At 47.8% G+C, this 16,516-nt stretch overlaps 2 protein-coding genes across 2 annotated transcripts; one reads left to right on the top strand and one right to left on the bottom strand.

Moving 5' to 3' along the window:
* Nucleotides 1-4,543, bottom strand: PEX11A (peroxisomal biogenesis factor 11 alpha). The gene is made up of 3 exons (XM_031587723.2): nt 4,405-4,543; nt 4,065-4,180; nt 1-3,187 (listed from the first exon to the last, which is right to left on the bottom strand). Exons 1-3 carry the CDS (start codon nt 4,458-4,460, stop codon nt 2,622-2,624), a joined length of 738 nt encoding a protein of 245 aa, XP_031443583.1. The 5' UTR covers nt 4,461-4,543; the 3' UTR covers nt 1-2,621.
* Nucleotides 4,544-4,834: 291 nt separating this feature from the next.
* WDR93 (WD repeat domain 93) lies at nt 4,835-15,964 on the top strand. The gene is given in 17 exon segments (XM_090149283.1): nt 4,835-5,213; nt 5,216-5,312; nt 5,314-5,402; nt 5,980-6,177; nt 6,820-6,849; nt 6,852-6,883; nt 7,881-8,087; nt 8,792-8,878; nt 9,504-9,507; nt 9,541-9,642; nt 9,645-9,719; nt 10,527-10,950; nt 11,072-11,090; nt 11,583-11,704; nt 11,706-12,005; nt 13,293-13,384; nt 14,697-15,964. Coding segments are annotated over 15 exon segments (1,677 nt in total). The 5' UTR covers nt 4,835-5,071; the 3' UTR covers nt 11,755-12,005; nt 13,293-13,384; nt 14,697-15,964.
* The last annotated feature ends 552 nt before the right edge of the window (nt 15,965-16,516 follow it).

Raw genomic sequence — 16,516 nt, 5'->3', positions numbered from 1 at the left:
AGGTTTATTGCTTGTGTTCAAACAGCTCTCCTTATTCCAACTGTTGTATTAGAAACATACATAGAAAAGGCACTAAAAGGATTTTCTCCATTTGATTGCAATTCTATGGCTTCAGTCATGTTACATTAAGGCATTAAACTGCTAGCCCGCAGCAGGGGAGCAGAAAGGCAGTATTAGTGCTTAACATCCACTAAAGTTACTCCTGTACACTGACCCGTGTTATGTCAAATGGAGGTAAGGCTGAGAAAGGCTGAAAAGTCATTGCTCCATCTCCCAGGGTAAGTCTGTACTTGCTGAGCCATCCCAGCCCCTCCAGGAGGAACACCGAGGACTACTTTGTGACTTTGCACAGTGTTTGCTTGGCACAGGGATGCGTATCTAGTCAGGGCCACATCAGTGTGTGAATCCATTCCCCCTTACCTATGAACTATATAGGAAAAAGAGGAATCAGTCTGCAAACCAGCATAAGATCTATTTTGTACCCAAGAGGTCTCCTGAGAGCAATTCATAATGTAGCTCTTGCAAGAAAATAGATTCTGTAGGCAGAGTGGCCAGGGCTCTGCTGATAGATCACCAAGACTTCTTTTTTTTCTCTCGTTGCTGACACCGGGATAACGGTCAAATCTGACCAAGGGAGGGATTGGCCACACAGTGTCAGCAATTCAAAGGCACATTGTATAAAGAAACTAAGAAACAACAACGAAAAACTCAACTGTTAAACAAGTAGCAAGAAAAAGCCCTTGAAGACAACACATTCATTATGGCCCGAGCTGCCGAGTGCTCTACTTTTAGTGGTATTCATTTCCATATTAAAAAGAAGAGCTGCTACAGGCCATGTTTGGTCTTCAGACACACTTAATTACCCTGCTCAGCAACCTCTATTTTCAAACACTTCATTGGCAGCCTAACACTTCAGATTCAAAGTGGAAGTAATTCCAAGCACCACCACAATGACTTTAAAGGTAAACTGGGCCACTGCATTACCATGCCTGCTCAGTTCCACAGCCTCCTCCTTTAATAAAGGTGACCGGCACCTTTTAATTTCTGTTTACAGAGAGTATCAGAAATAATAATCAAGTATGTTGGTCCTGGTTAGGATAATCTCTATTCACATCTCCTGACAGATTAAACAAGCAGCCTGTACAGTCAGAAAGCAACAGAACACACAGGCGTGGCAATGATGAAGAAAAGCAATAATTTTGTGTCCTATGTCACGTGCAAATTTTTCTCAGATGTGTTAGAACTGATACTCTGTGAAGTCAGGAGCAACAAAGGCAGCACATCATGTAAGCTCTCAGATTGCTGGACACAGCATTTCTCCTCTAACCTAGCTCACAAGCCAGGCAATCATTCCAGCCAGAAAACTGAAGAGCAGTTATGCAGTCGCAGGGCAAACATAAGGCATTTTCAAACGGTAGAACCACTGAGGGAACACACAAGAAATCTTGCTGTCATGATGGAAGGATAGAGAGGATCAGGAAAGAAAATCTGAAACATGAATGCCCAAATCCAGGTAATAAGCTTCTCTTCAAGGACATTCTGATATATGATCAAGTCTGACTCCATTCCCTTCCCTCTGGGAGCTTACACAACTGGAAACACCCTTGCAGCTTTTCTTACTTGACAAGCTCCAAGACGGCCTTTTCTCCTTAACTGCAGGTTCCAAAGCTCCTTATTACACTGGACTTTTTCAAGTAAAATTAAAAGAGCAGAACAAGCTGCTTATCACACTGTCATTAATGTAAAATGGTTCACTTGGAATCACAGGAATTAAGGTGTGGATGTAATGGGAAATGTAGTGCTTATGACAGGTTCCAGATTCACAGCTTCACTGCACTCAGATCCCTACAAATCACAGCATTAGCAGCAATGAGACCAGCATTTCCCACATGCATTTCTTCACCAAAATCCTCAGCCATGGCCTGCTGGAAGAGTTAGTTGGTGGCCAACCCATCTTGGCTTATATTATCAAAGGAAAAGAAGTTTTTGATCTCTTGAGACTTAAGTTGGCACTCACCAAACTGTAGGTCCAGAGTAAGCAGTGCATGTTCACGTTACATAGGGATCACTGAAAGCTCAGATGACACCACTTTCCAGTTATCATCAAACAGTTGCCTACAGAAATCAGGATCCAGCAATCCAGTCCTGTCAGAACACTCAGGCTTTACTTTAGGCTATCTAACCACAGTTTCTAACTTGTCTGAACATACTATAGAAAATTTGGCTATAGGAACGTTTGATTGCTGAATTCTAGCTTTCCTGTGTAAACATGATTAGTTATGAGTCATACACATACTACAGTAGTCTAGGCAGCTATTTCATAAAGCTATATTAAAATAGAGGATCATCAATATTTCCTTATCTAGCAGCCATGTTCCAAGTCCTCTTTCTGTTTGTGCAATATTACTCTGCCTTCTTCCACCTTCGCTCTGTTGGGCACCAAACTCATCTGCAAAGGCACAGGGAAGGACAAAGGGCAGAAGTGTCTTATGCAGAGGGAAAAAAACTCATCTTGAGGTTAAAGTGAGACGTCTTCATTTTTAAAGTGCCACGTGGAGAATAAGAACCTGTCAGAGGATCAAAGCTGCTGGCTCACTGCGCACTGAGCAGTTCCTCTTACATCAATCTTTCAGCTTCAGATGTGGGCTCGCTAGAGTGAGGATCCCCACCAGAGAGGAGAGGAGTCCACAGAAACCAATCACACCTGGATTGGTTCTGTAGATCCCCAGTGTGTCCAAAGGACCAGAGAGATCACAGAGGTTCTTCACCATGTCTAGCAGCAGAGGAGGATGCCTTCTGAGTATTTGAAACAGCAGGAAGAGAAAACCATGCAAGCCATTACATTTGGAAGAGTTTAGCTGCTGATGTTGTTCGTCCCAGAAACAGTTCTCCTTCATCTTTTCTTCCTGTACAGCTTGTTCCAGCCTCCAAGAGACCTCATACCAATCCCTGGCCAGGTTCATCAGCAGTGAGAAGTAGTAGCACTTGGTAGCCCAGTTCTGCCACTTTGCTTTATTGATGTCAGACTGGAGTCCAACGTTCTTCAACCACAGCACCGTGTCGCAGAAGAAGTACAGAGCACGTGTCAGGTTGGAGGCTGTCAGGCAGATGCGAGGAAGCACTTCAGGAAGCTCTGTAGTTTTCTTGGCTGCTACCAAGGCGTGCACCACATTGCCCAGCCGGAACACTGCAAGAAATGCCACAAAGGTCAGAATGGCTACTGCAGGGGCACAGCTCTGTGCACAGCTCAGAACGTCACTGCTCCATGGGTACATTTCAAAAACAGGCTTTGGGCATTTGTATGTCTTAACAACTCCTGTCTTAAGGAAAATTGTGAAATTGTGCCTCCCCAGCCATGAATTTGTCCTGCAGTTCCCTGCAAACAGGAGTAGTATATTCCATTCCAAGCCTTACCACAGGGCAAGCAGGATTTCATCCCTCGTGCAGGTTGGGTTTCACTCCACAAATGTTAATACAATAGTATGCAAAATACTTTTTATAACCTGCAGCACTACAACAGTGGCAGATGTTGGCAGCACCCAAGGGTTAGTGGAACTGCAAGGCTCTGAATTTAGGCCTGAAGTCTGTTAGAGATTCGTTTTGCAAGCGAGTTGATTAAGCAAGAGAATTACAGCTATGCTGATACTCTCTCCGAGAAATGATCCTCCAGACGTAATTGCAATAATAAAACTAATCTATGGTAACGTATTAAGTTTGTGTATTTCTCTCTGGAAGCTGTTCCAGAATTGAGCAATTGACAAGTAGGTGTAAGGTCAGCCTGAAAGCAAACTACAACCGCAGCAACAGCACAAGGGGAGCAAGTGTGACACGGCATGGAGGGATGCATTCAGGTTAAAGAGAAAGTACAGAACGGTGCATGACTGAGCTCCCAGAGGCGATAAATGTCATTCTGGCCCTATTGATTCTGGCAGGGATAAGGACTGTGGGCAGTTCTGGGAACACACTAAAGGGGGTTCTGCGGCCCAAAGAAAGCCCCCAACACCAAGAGCTGCTTGGATGGAAGGAGCACGTGGGGAAGGACCCCTCTGCACAGCGGTACTTACTTTTACGGCCAGAGCTCATGCTAGATTCCAGCTGCTTGAGTTTCAGCACCAGCTTCTCGTTATCAGCATTACGCTCTATGACATAGCTAAGCAACATGCATGTGTACTGAGTGGCTCTGGAATGGAAAAACGAGGAAAATGGCAGGCGGGTGAAAGATGGACAATTCGCAGGGGTGGCAGAAGGAGGGCAGGGCGGCTGTGGGAGCCGGGAGGGGGGGCAGCTATTGGGGACGGAAGGAGGACGGGGACGGGGGGGAGGCCTGGGAGCTGCGGGGGCAGAAAGCGGCTGGGAGCCCCGAGGATCCCGGGATGGTGCTGAGCACCGCAGCTCCGCACTCACCGGAAGATCCTCTCCCGCCCTTGGCTGCGGTTGGTGAACTCCACGAAGCCCTGCATGGCGGTGGCAGCTGGGCGCCCCGGGAGGTGCGCGGACGCTCCGCTCCGCCCCGCCCCGTCTCACGGCGGAACCCTCCGCTACGGAGCGCGTTTCCGGCCGGGCGGCGCCGTTGCCGTGGCAACCAGTACACAGCGAGGCGGGGTGGGGGGGGCGGGCGGTGTCACCTCTAAAAGGGTCCGCCTGGGAACGCCGCGCGGGGGTAGCGGCTCTCGGGACAGGCAGCTGCGTTCATTTGTTGTCCTTTGCCTTTTGGTTGGGTTTATTCACTGCGAAAGCTCCTTTTTCTTTTTCTTTTTTCTTCTTCTTCTTTTTTTTTTTTCTTTTCTTTTTCCTTTTTTTTTTTTTCTTCCCTTCCCCTCCCCCCCTTCTTTTCTCTCTTTTATCTCCTTTCTATTTCTTTTCTCTTTTCCTTTTCTCTCCTTTCCTTCTTTCTTTCTTTCTTTTGACATGTAGCTCCTAGTATCCGTGTGGCAGATATCCCCAGGCCATGAGCAATGCATGCAACAAGCAGAAATGTGCTGTGTCTAACAGGCTTGCCTACACTGCAAGCAACCCCATTCCCACTTGGAGCTCATCGATCACCTTTCTCTTTTCCCCCATTACCTCATGAATGCTGATACTGTACGGCTCCTCCTTCTGCATCTCCTCTGGGGGCTGCATCTGCGCTGTGTTTTGCATCCGGAAAGGCAGAAGGATGTCTGTGCTTGTTGGGCAGCATCCCCCGGTGATTCTTCTGCCATCTGAGCAGGTCTGGAGGAGGACAAGGAGGATTTCTTCCCACAGGATCCCAATCGGCTGTGTGATGCCGCACCTCAGCCCCTCAGGGTGGTCAGCAAAGTGGTGGTGTTGGTCTCTGACAGTTGCTGAGAGAAGTGAGGCACTCCAAGAAGCACAAAAATGGAAGGCCTGTCTCACCGAATGTTTTCCTACAGCTGAATTCCAGATACAGAGAACCTCAGAGCAAGGAGAACACTGATTACCGTAGCAGTATTTCTAGAGAATATCTACTGAATTGATTTTGCATCCCTCCATCCATCACCTTCCTCAGAACGCACCACCACCCCACTAATTCACTGCAGTTTCTCAGCTTGCCTGACAGGTTCTGCTTCTCACTCATCTATCACACCTCTCTGAAAAGAAAGAAGCAGATGCTAAACAGCACTAAATTCACCTTCTGCTTTTCTGCCTGGCTCCGCCCTCACTTGCTCAGGAGAAGGTAATTAGTAGCATACAAATGAGTGAGCTCAGGGTTGTGTTATGGTGAATATTAGAGAAAAGGGCTGCTCCTGGGGCCACAGGGGCATTTGAAGCAGAAGTGCTGCCTGTCTCATCTGTCCCCTGCCCAGGGAGGTGCTGGGATCACTGTCCCTAGAGGTGTTCAAGAGCTATGGGGATGTGACACTGAGGGATGTGGTCAGTGGCATGATAGTGGCTGACATTTGGGCTTACGGGTCTTTTCCAACCTAGGAAGCTGTGTCTGCTGCTAGTTGGGTGCACTTATCTTTTCCCTTTCTTGGTAGGTAACTGGGGAAGCCAATTGCCTGGCAGTGTCTGGAAAATACATCTTTGTTGGTCTGTGCGTGGATATGGCTGCCTTCAGGATGTTTGACTGTGAGCAGGTCAGTGCTTGGGATGTAGTCAAGACAGAGGTTTGTGCCATCAGCTCCACAGAGTTAGGGAATGGGAACCACACTGCGCAGGCTGTGGATGGAATTGGTGAGTGGGACATGGGTTTCCCCATCTTGACTTGCGGGTCGCTGTGCTGAAAAGTTGGCAGCTACTTTATGGAAGGGTGCTAAATCAGGAGGAGTGTGAGTATGGCTGACAGGTTTCCTAGAAAGCCCTGCAGAGAAAGGTGTTAGATAACAGATTGTAAGGTGATAGAGTGGCCCTAGGGCCTTGGGATTAGAAAAGGGTGTGGGTTCGGTGTCCTGACTGGAACAGCAAAGGCAGATGTGGAGCTGAGGCTGAAGTGCAATATATTTTAGGAATACATTGGACCAGACAGAAAAAAGCATTGCTAGGTGTCACCTCTTGCCTCTGCTTTGTTTTAGTATCTGTAATTGCACAGTCCTGTGGTAAATAGGTTTGTTTCTTGATTCATCTGAAACCTGTCATTTCTGGCAGAGATAGCTTTCAAAATCCATTATGCATCGCTGAGTACAATCGAGTGCTTGCTGGTGTTGACATAAGGAAGCCAATGAAAGTTTATTGCTGGAAGCAGTGGGATATTCTTCCACCTGCCCAGGAAAAAAATATAGCCTTGTTCACACCCCAGCACGTTATAACAGCCCTCTCTCAAGAGCACAGCTGCCATCTGTTCACTTTCCTTCTGCAAAATCTGTATTTCCATTGCAGGGCTTGTTTGACTCTTCTGCTTTCACAAGGAAACTTCCTGCTCATTAAAATCCTAAACGAGGTGGTAAGTACCGAGTCAGTTACCATCATCATAGTATAGTTGGGTTGGAAGGGACCTCAAAAACACCCAGTTTCAACTGGGTGCAGGCAGAGTTGCCAACCATGAGATGCTGGTCAAGGGCAGGCATAGAAAGTCATGAAGAGCACTAATTGCCCATGACAGAATTTCCTGAGATCAGCAGAGTCTATTCACTAAGCCAGGAGCATGCAGGTAGTTTTGTGATGTGATGTACACTCTCTGAGTGCCAAACTCATTTCTGAGTGCCAGCATCTCAGAGGTGTAACAGCAGCAAAAGCAGCTGCTGGAGGTCCCTGATACCTTCCATGTAGGACCAGAGGAATGAGCCTGCCTTTAGACTAGTCTTGGGGAAGTGATTTCCACTGCTTTTCAAATATGCCAAGCATTCTAGGTGCCCAGGAATCCTATTTCTAACCTTCCCCATTCCTCCTCCAGCTTAAAGAATTGCTTCTGCCACTCCTTGTCCTTTCCAAAAGGCCTGGTGTGGATCAGTGCTGATCCCAAAAGTTGGCTGACTGGAACTGGTCAGAGCAGTTCCTAGTGTCAGAAGGCTCCTTGAAGCAGCTTTCCTTCCTGTGGTGCTCATAGGACATTGGGAGGCTGAGCTGGAGGCTGTGATGTCAGCCTCAGTCATACATATGAATCTTTAAGTGAGAGGAGAGGTGGACTGCATGGATCTCACAGGGATTTTGTATTTAAAAAAATAGCCACATGTTTTAAGGATGTAAGAAAATGGAGGCTGCTTGCTTGAGAGACCTTTCCTCCTTGCTTCCAGTTGCTCAACAAGGTTTCCCAATGCACGCAGCTCAGAAGTTTTCTGGAGGTCTACAGATTGCTTAAGGATTCCTGGCTGAAGGAGACAGAAAGGAGTTCATAAGCTGCAGCAAGGCTGACTTTTAGGGAAAGGAGGTCGAACTGCACATCTGCAGTACGAAATGGTTCCCCACTCTTGGTGTAACTTCTTATACCCTCTTGCCTGCAGGTCTTTCCCCAGGTCTTGCTCTTGCAAGCAGTGACAGCAAGATACAGGCTGAACGAGTCTGGCAGCCCATATGCGTCTCTGCAGCTGCTCCAGCCACCCAGCCCACATTGCACAAGGCCTTTGTGCTACTGGAACATGTGTACTCTCCCAGGACATGCTTTCCAACAGGATTCCTTTGGTCCCAGGGCCAGCATTCCTGCTGCCCCTCCCTGAAACTGCCAGCTCCTTTCCCAGCAGCATTGCCCCATCCACCCTTGCCCTGTGCAAGGGTATTCCCAGAGCTTCTCCCTTGTGTCATTCAGGGAAAGTGAAGGAGCAAGCAGGGAATCAGACCTTGTACCTCCATTGTAGAGTCTGGTCCTGGTAAGGACAGTGACTTGGGTTCTTGTTTCAGATTGCCTCTGAGAGGAGCCTGGTGGCTTCATAGCTGAATCCACCCTGGCACAGAGAGCTTGTTGGGACTGACCACTGCCACTTCTGTTCTTTGTCAGAAAAGTCTTGAGCAGCACAGAGATGATTCTGCAGAGATGGTAGCTGACCTCAGTGAATGTGCTGGGCTGTTCTGGGGAATTTTAAATGCTGAGTCAGTGCTAAACCTTCTCTTGTGTCACTTTCACGCTCTTAGGTTTCACCTCTATCCATCTGAGTTCTCACCCCTTCCTTCTCAGACATGGTAAGATTATTTAGCCAGAACTTTTCTGTTTAGCTGAGTCCTTGGTGTGTGTTAGTGTGGTGGGGGCACAGCAGTGCGGGACCCTTTAGGATTTTCCATTCCCAGCAAAGCACGCCTATAAGCTTAAGTCCTAAGATCTCTGAAGTCAAATCTTTCCTTGCACTCATCAGTGTTCTGCAACCTTTAGTCCTGCTTCTGCAGCTTTATTTTTTGTCAGCTCTTCATTATTCTGTTGCAGGAGTCTCCTGTGTCTGCAGACAAAGTGGATGTAAAGCTGAGTCCCTGAGTGCTGCTGCTGAAAGTGAAGCCACCCAAACCCATTACAGCTCAGAGGATATTTCTGTACTTGGAACACGCAGGTGGCAAAGGAATCATGGCCCTTAAATCTACTTAACACCAGAATGTTTTGGAAATGTCCTCCCTCCTTCCTCTCTGTGCTGTCTTTGCAGTTAGCTGTAATCCTGTAGTGGGAGCTACTTGTTGCCCAACCATCTCACGTGTCACTTTTGATAGCACAAAATAATTCAGTGTGTCTGGAATCAGATGTCACGCGTCCTTGGCTTCATTGCCACCAGAGAGAGAGGAGGCTGCTTCCTAGATTCTGGCAACCTGACAGCACCCTTATCTTATCTCTTTGATCCTGGATTCATAAGAATGTTCTCTTTTGCAGACGAGATGGGGAGGGAGCTAACCTTGTACTGAGATGATGTCAAAATGCCTCAGAAAGGCAAGGTGAGCTGTGTCCTCAGATGACTTCTCCTAATTTCTCCCTTCAAATACTGGAAAATGGGCTAGTGATATGTAGGGTCCCTAGTGTATGTTCCTAATGTTGAACTACTTCTACCAGGAAAATGCACTGTGGTCCTTTTCAGGACAATGCCTCCCTGAAGATGGGATAGTGAACGTGCATCTGGGCTCTTCTCCATCTCCATAGTGTCTGTTTCTCCCAGGGCTGTGACTCTTTCTTTTATGTTTCTGATCTAGGAGCAAATTTCCAAAGCCCTTTGGATGCCTTGAAGAAAGCAGATGATGGCAGCATGCTGGGTTTGGGGCACAGTCACCTGATTGAGGACTCCCAGTGGGAGAAGCAGGAGGTGATTTTTGCAGCACTTATCAGGGGTATCTGGAGGTTGAGGGTGAGAATGAGAGCAAGGATGAAGTCCTCAGCTGAGTGGGAGTCCTAGTCAGCATTCTGTTCCATGAAACTTCAGTGTGGGACATGTGAAGTACAGATGGAAGCTTCTGGCTTGGTTCTACTGCTTTCATCCTAAGGTTTCAGGACAGGGGATTAGCATCATTCCAGATGCTGTTGCAGTGCTACCTACTTATCAAGGCCTTTCTTTTACATGTATTTCTTTCCTTCCTTACTCAGACATGCTACTTTTCATTTTCTCCTCCCCAGCTGGATCCTGTAGATGGGACTAGTCAGGTAATCCAACTGGGCTAAAAGTTGTTGACATGTGAAGTATGTCACTGCATGACATTGAGCTCCAGTTAGAGATCACTGACTCTGGGTTGGGTTGACTCTGTAAATTCCATCTTCCAGAACAAAAGTCTGACTTAAACTGTCAACCCTATGCCAGCATGGAGTCAAACGATCTTTGCTCCTTGGTTTAAATTAAATGAGAGAACACGTAGGCAAAGTTTAAAAATAAATAAATAAATAAATAAAAAATCACAGGCAAGGGAGGGTTTGTTGTGTTCTTGTTTGTGGGAGCAGTTCCTATAAATCCTGTCAAGAAAATTATGAGAGCTCTAACAAAAGTTTTCTGATGGGGTTTTGGTGTCTTGAATTGTTCCTTTCTTCATTCCCTGATCTCCTTCCCACATTTATTGTCCCCTTCTGCATGCTAGGTGTTCCAGCTGGTACCAGTGTGCACTGGGATGGGAAGCACAATCTCTGCTTCAATCATTTAGGGAGAAAGTAAGAACTTCTTGCTTTCCCCCGCAGAGCACTCTGTGGGGGGTGGCAGTGTTCAGTGGCAGTAGCTGTCACTCAGGCAGTTCTTCACGATTTGGGAAAATGAGGAACGAGGAGGAGAGCAAATCTGAAAATAGTTTTCTTAATGCCTCCCCAGGTTACCCACTATTTGTGACTGCCATTCCAGAGGATTGTCTAATCTGCTGCATCCATTTTCTGCAGAGCGCTGTAGCTGCCAGCAATGGGGCATCTTGCCCTGGTATAGATTCTGCCTCTCCCGTTGTGGAACTTCTAGTGCTGTGTACAGAGGAGACTTTGGTCTTTGGTCTTTGGTTTGGTGAGAGCATGCGGGGCCAGGAAGTCCAGCATCACCATGCACCTGGCAGACAGGTGAGGCAGCCTCTGGTAGATCTCACTCCGAAGAGACAAGGCGTTACAGTGGCTGGGTCCAGCTGGGAGGCTCAGATTTTCCACTAGCTTCACCCAGATAGCTGTGCCATGCCACACAACTTGGTTTTGCTAGGAGTTGGTCCCAGCCCTGAAATCCAGTAGTTAAGCCAGAACTACAGGTATTCCTGCTCCAGGGCTGATGTTCAGCTGGTCAGGTCTCTGCCAGGTACCCAGGGCACTTTTTCTTGTTCTTTCTGTTCTTAACAGAGTAACTTCTACCTGGAAGACAGAATAAGTGTCTCCCGCCATCTTTCTATCAACTCTGCTGCTCTGGGGATTGTGGTTTCCTGCTTGCGTGGCAGATGGGACTTGCAACTCCAGCATCATTCTGGTTTTGGTTTGGGGGGCTCTTCTTCAGAAGGAAGCAGGCTTTGTTTCCATAGGGAAGGGGATTGGCTGGAACCTCACACCAGCCCCTTTGCCACATATTGCCATTGTCACTATTACAACCTGCTGGTACAAAGACATGTCAAGCAGTGGCATAATCCTAGTCAGGTGAATGTCTGAGAGAGGGGTGGGAGTACAAATTCTCACAACGTGATCTTGTGGGTTAATCTATAAGAGTTGCTCAGAAATGACTAGCTGTTATATACTGGTACATATTGGTACATCTCTACTAACAGTCATTCACTGTTGTTGTTTCTGACCGACTGATGAGCAGCAGCAGGCAGATGTATTGGCACAGAGCAGAGCCAGTCACAGCAGCATCTTCCTTTCTCACATCAACTCCTACCCACTGAAGGAGGCTTTCCCAGAGAAGCCAGATTTGCCTTTCAAGTCCTAGAGAACCTGCCATTGAGAGATGTAACATTTTCTTAAGTGATTTGTAAGTGCAGAGATAAGTAAGGTAAGTGCATTATTGCAAGCTGTGGTGTCACATCCATGCAAGCTCTCATCTTGGAACTTCTGGGTTCTTCTGTGCACTGTGACACAGACATCTGTCTGCATAAAGTTGATGTTCAACTAACTGCACCCCTGCCAGCGGCCCAGAACATGTGTCCCTTCCTCCTCTCCTTTCTGTCCTCCCTAGGATAACTCACAGCTGGAAATCTGGGTGCCTGGGACAGGCCTTTCATTCCAGGTAAAGAGAGTGTGCTGGTTCTAGGTGAATTTGTGCAATGTAAATCATAGTGCAAGACTGTCAGATAACAAAACTTGCTTAACTGCCTGCCTCTTCCTTTGGTCCCCACAGCCAGGCAGAGCTGGGATCTCTTTGTACCACGCTGCTCCCCACCATTCCTAGGTCAATTCGATACTTAAGTAGGTTTGTGTTGTGGGTTTTTCGGTTCGAGGGTCACTCTCATATAGGGCGCAGAGCTCAGCAGGTGCACTGAGTTCGTGTTGTCACTAGATGGCAATGTGATATCTCTTATTGGGTCACTTCTTCCTTGAATTCTTAACCTGGAGCCAGATCCACATCAATAACAGTCTGTTCATTCTTATCACCAAGTTTCAATTTTCCAATCTGAATTGGAACAGACGGGCACAGGTATGACCTTACAGCACTTACTACCTGAAAGGTTTCCCCAGATTCCTTGTATCCAGAGTGAATGCTGTGGTGTTATCTGGTTAGTTAGGGACAGAAGACTTTCATACCATGCCACCAGCTCTGTTCCTTAATCTTAATCTTAAAAAGTCTGCATTATGTCAGCTGGGAGAATGGCAGGGGCTGTGCTGACACTCTCCTTCCCTTGTGAGGCAGCAGTGACTGCTAGGATTCAGGGATCATTATCTGAGTACTGAAGTGGATGCAGGTATGAGCAGCTACCATGGGCAGGGAAAGTCAGAACATAAAGGGGCAGAAGAAGTCGTTGTCAGCCCTGCATCCTGAGGGCGAGGTTCTGCTCTATCACAGCCCTGCAGACCAATAATCCAGCACAGATATTTTATCAGCTCTGTTCAAATCCATCCTGCTCCTATCCAGCTTGGGGCAATTTGTCATGTGAACTATCAGCTTGCTTGCCACAGTGCAGCCACCAGGACCTGTACCCTGCCTCTCTTCTTACTTAATCTTCAGCTCCTTCCAGCAGGGCTCAACTCCTCCTCATCAGGGACAAACACAGCTGATGGAAGAGTCTCCAGGTAGGAAAGAACTATTACTGAGGTGACAGGTCTAACACCTGCATGCTTCAGCTAAGGATTTGTGCTGAGTATTTGAGTCCTCTCAAGGCCCTGGAACATCAGAGCAATACGGTGTGTTATAATTCCCTCCTGAATAAAGCCTTTCCTCCAAGAAATGATGTTTTATCAGACTCCAATCTTCTGTTCTTCTTGTTGCTGAATCTCATCTCTATGTCTTGTCTACTGCTCTGAGCCAGGTGGGCAGGCAGCAGCATCCCTGTGCTCTGACTTGGTCTTTTTAATCCAGGCAGCAGATCAACCATGAAGATGGGCATTTCCAGAGTACAGCAGGGCAGTGACACTGCAGAGTGACTCAGGCCTCACCTGGGCCAAACACAGGTCAGAGGCCATAAAAAGGTGAACCATCCCTTTGTATTTTCAGGTCTGTAGTTCTGTGGCAGCACCTTGGTGTTAGCTGTAGAATACGGCTGCTCAGCTGGGGGCTGATAGCTGAAATGCATTTTTACACTGGGCATCTTTGTTTCTTATGGCAGCCAAAGGAACTTGAGGGGACTTAGGAGAGGAGACTGAGAATATACATTTCAAGCATCTACAAAACATATTTACCTGGCTCCTGGCACTGCAGAGCTGTGACATTGCAGTCACCACCTCAGGAGGGCTGTGTTAGTGCATGTAACAAAGATTTATATAAATACCATCAGAAAGCTTCAGTCTCTTTACAACTGATTGTGCTTCCAGGGCGACTGTCTAATCCACAAAGAATGTACCAAAGCTGCCAACAGCCATTCCTGTGTGCATGGCTGAGCTGTATTTTTTCCACATCTCCTGCTGGTGACTCCCCCGAAGGTTCAGCAGAGCATCAATACATGGAATTCAGCACAGAGCTAAGCAGGCACTCCCACACCAAAGTCCCATTTCGGGTTCTCAAAGCAAATCATCTTATTTTGCACTGAGTTTTGGTGAGAGATCTCAGCTCTTCTGGTTGTAAAGACAACCAGTCTGGTGTGGAGGTAGGAAACAGAAGCAGCATCCCCATTGTTCTGCAATTTCCGATACAAGTATTTGACTGTAAGCCTTCCTATTTGCTGCCTTGGTGAAGGGTTTTGAGAACCCCAGTAAGGCCCTTTGTGCTGCCATTTTCCTTCTGCCACAGCTTACAGCTCACAGCTCATCTGATTGTTATGGATATCGATACTGGGCTGTGTGAGCACTTGCCATCTGCTTCAGTGCAACGCCAGGCTGGTAAGCTCCAACCGCCTCCAATGCCTGTTTAAGCCGAACCACCTGCAATGAAGTGAACAAGGAGCAGTCCTTCATCCTTTGCTCTGCTCTTGCTGTGGTGGCAGTAACGGCTGAATTATTATGTTTCTGTGGCAGTTTAAGAAACAATGGACCTTCTGCCATATCTGGGCATGGAGGATTGCTCCGGGCAGGATTTCCCATTCTGCAGACAGCCAGCACAATGAATACGTGGCTGCTCCAACAGCTAATTCTTGCTGTTTGCACACATGTAAAGGGCTTGGGGACCTGAGCCCTTTAATCACACCCCATCTGCTGCCTGCCCAGAATCAGGACAGGGCTTTCCCTGCATCTATAGGAGAGGTAGGGCAGGATCTGTTAAGCAGTGAGATGTGCTGTGCATCCACCAGTTTGTGTGTGTTCATCTCAAGATGTGCTTGTTTGTTTGCAGTTGGAAGTTGCTCTAAAACCCTAATCATGTGCTTGGCCAAGATAACCAGAAGCTGGCGGGCTGCACAGAGAAAGGAAAACAACAAGCAGCTGCAGGAGGCTGATGAAGAGCCTTTGTTTTTCCTCATGACTTCAGCGGGGGACCGTTTGTTTCTGCTTCTTTGGAGGGATACAAGAGAATTGGTATGATCAGGGTGTTGACACGTGTGTTGGTGATGGAGCTGTGCACTGAGCTCATGGCACGTTCTGCAGAGGATCAGGGACACCTGCTGGCCTCTTCCAACAAGGATGCCCCTGCCAGCTCTTTTGTCATTCCCTTCACTCCGTGAGCCCCAGGCCAATTTGGGATGTTTCGCTGCTGAAAACTATAGAAAAGCTTCCAGAGGTATCATAAAGATGACTGTCAAAAGATGAAACATAGTTTTCCCCGGGCCAAGTGACAAACTGAGAGGTACTACAGTCAGGCTCTGTGTTTAAGAAGGGAAAAACATCCCAGCTGGTGGATTGTGTGCAGGAGGAAGAGGGCTGGGATCCACAGAGAGGCGCTGGAGCAGCACTGCTCAGCACAGCCTGCCTGCTGCCCAGCTGGGCAGAGATGGTGTCTGGGGGAGAGGAGCTGCTCTTAATCTCTCTAAATGATCTGCTGTTCTCTGCAAGAAGCCAAATGTCAGCTAACTTCTTTGCATGTGCTGTGGAAGTGAAGGAAATTGGGCTGATCTGATAAGATTCTGCCACTCCCGAGGGCCTGCAAAGGACTGTTGGGGTGAGCGCTGTTGATGGGGTTGGAAGGAGTGTGGTCCTGGGTATGTTTGTTCCTTGCACCTGTGCTGGCAGTCCTTATATCCCCCAGCACCTTGTTAATATGCAACTTGAAGCCATCCTGAGGAGGAATGTGCAAAGAGCTCTGTGCCCTGTCTGGGGCGAGCTGTGTCAATGCAGCACACTGGGATGTACAGCGGAGACTGGAGCAGAGCAGACTCAGCAGTGCCTGTTCTGTTCTCTCTGGATGTAGAGGCATAGAAGTGTAGGGGCAGCTCTAGCTCCTACATATAGTGGAGCCAGATACTGCATCCCTATCACTTCTGTTCTTTGAGACCAGGCTATAGCTGGAGCTGTGCTGTTGGGCCAAACTATACATATTTACTCTTTAATTTGCTCCAGTGCTTTGTGCTCAGGTTTTTCAGCCTAGTTTAATTTTGGTTTTCTGCAAACCCCTTCCAGTTGTCCCAGTTTGTGGTTACACAGTAGTTCTTGTACTGCTCTGTCTGGGACCCAGTACAGTATTTCACATGCTGTCAGACTCTCCTGGGGCATGGAGAGCCTGGCTTCACTGCCCTTTATGCTTGATACTGGCTAGGATGGGAAGTCAGCTGTGTTTCTGTGGCCAAAATGAGATGGAAGTTGGCTGAGAGCATCAGACACAGGAGATGCGCGTGATTACTGGGTGATGCTGCTTTCTGGCTGTAGCCCTACAAGTTTCCAGGTCCCTTATGGGGTGGGGACAGTCAGAGCTGTGCCCTCTGAACCAGGTGCAGGGCTGTGCTGTGCACATCAGGCAGCACATCAGTAGCAGAGAATTTGTCACTGCCAGAGCCAGGCCCTCCTGTGACACACATCTCTGTAGTAACATGTGCTGGCTCAGCCCCAGGGAAGTCCATGCTCTAAGAGGAGGGGAAGGCCAATGACTCACATCACCATGCAGCATCTGCAGGCAAACTGGCCTGGGCTGCAAAGGATGAGATGCTTCTCCTGCCCCCAGCTCCTCAGTGGGGTTAGGGACTGGGGGTCAGCCCAGTTGAGCAACCAGCAGTTCCTGTGTGT

Source organism: Phasianus colchicus, chromosome 12 (assembly GCF_987193195.1).
Source record: "Phasianus colchicus chromosome 12, bPhaCol1.hap1.1, whole genome shotgun sequence".
In the NCBI taxonomy this organism is placed as follows: domain Eukaryota; kingdom Metazoa; phylum Chordata; class Aves; order Galliformes; family Phasianidae; genus Phasianus; species Phasianus colchicus.
Note: the sequence above shows the minus strand (reverse complement) of the source record. Positions and strands in the feature narration are given on the sequence as shown.

Coding starts and splice junctions, on each gene's coding strand:
- PEX11A (XM_031587723.2), bottom strand. CDS start 4,460: ATGCAGGGCTTCGTGGAGTTCACCAACCGCAGCCAAGGGCGGGAGAGG. Junction 4,181..4,404: donor GGGCGGGAGAGGATCTTCCG/GTGAGTGCGGAG, acceptor TTTCCATTCCAG/AGCCACTCAGTACACATGCA. Junction 3,188..4,064: donor CATGAGCTCTGGCCGTAAAA/GTAAGTACCGCT, acceptor CATTTCTTGCAG/TGTTCCGGCTGGGCAATGTG.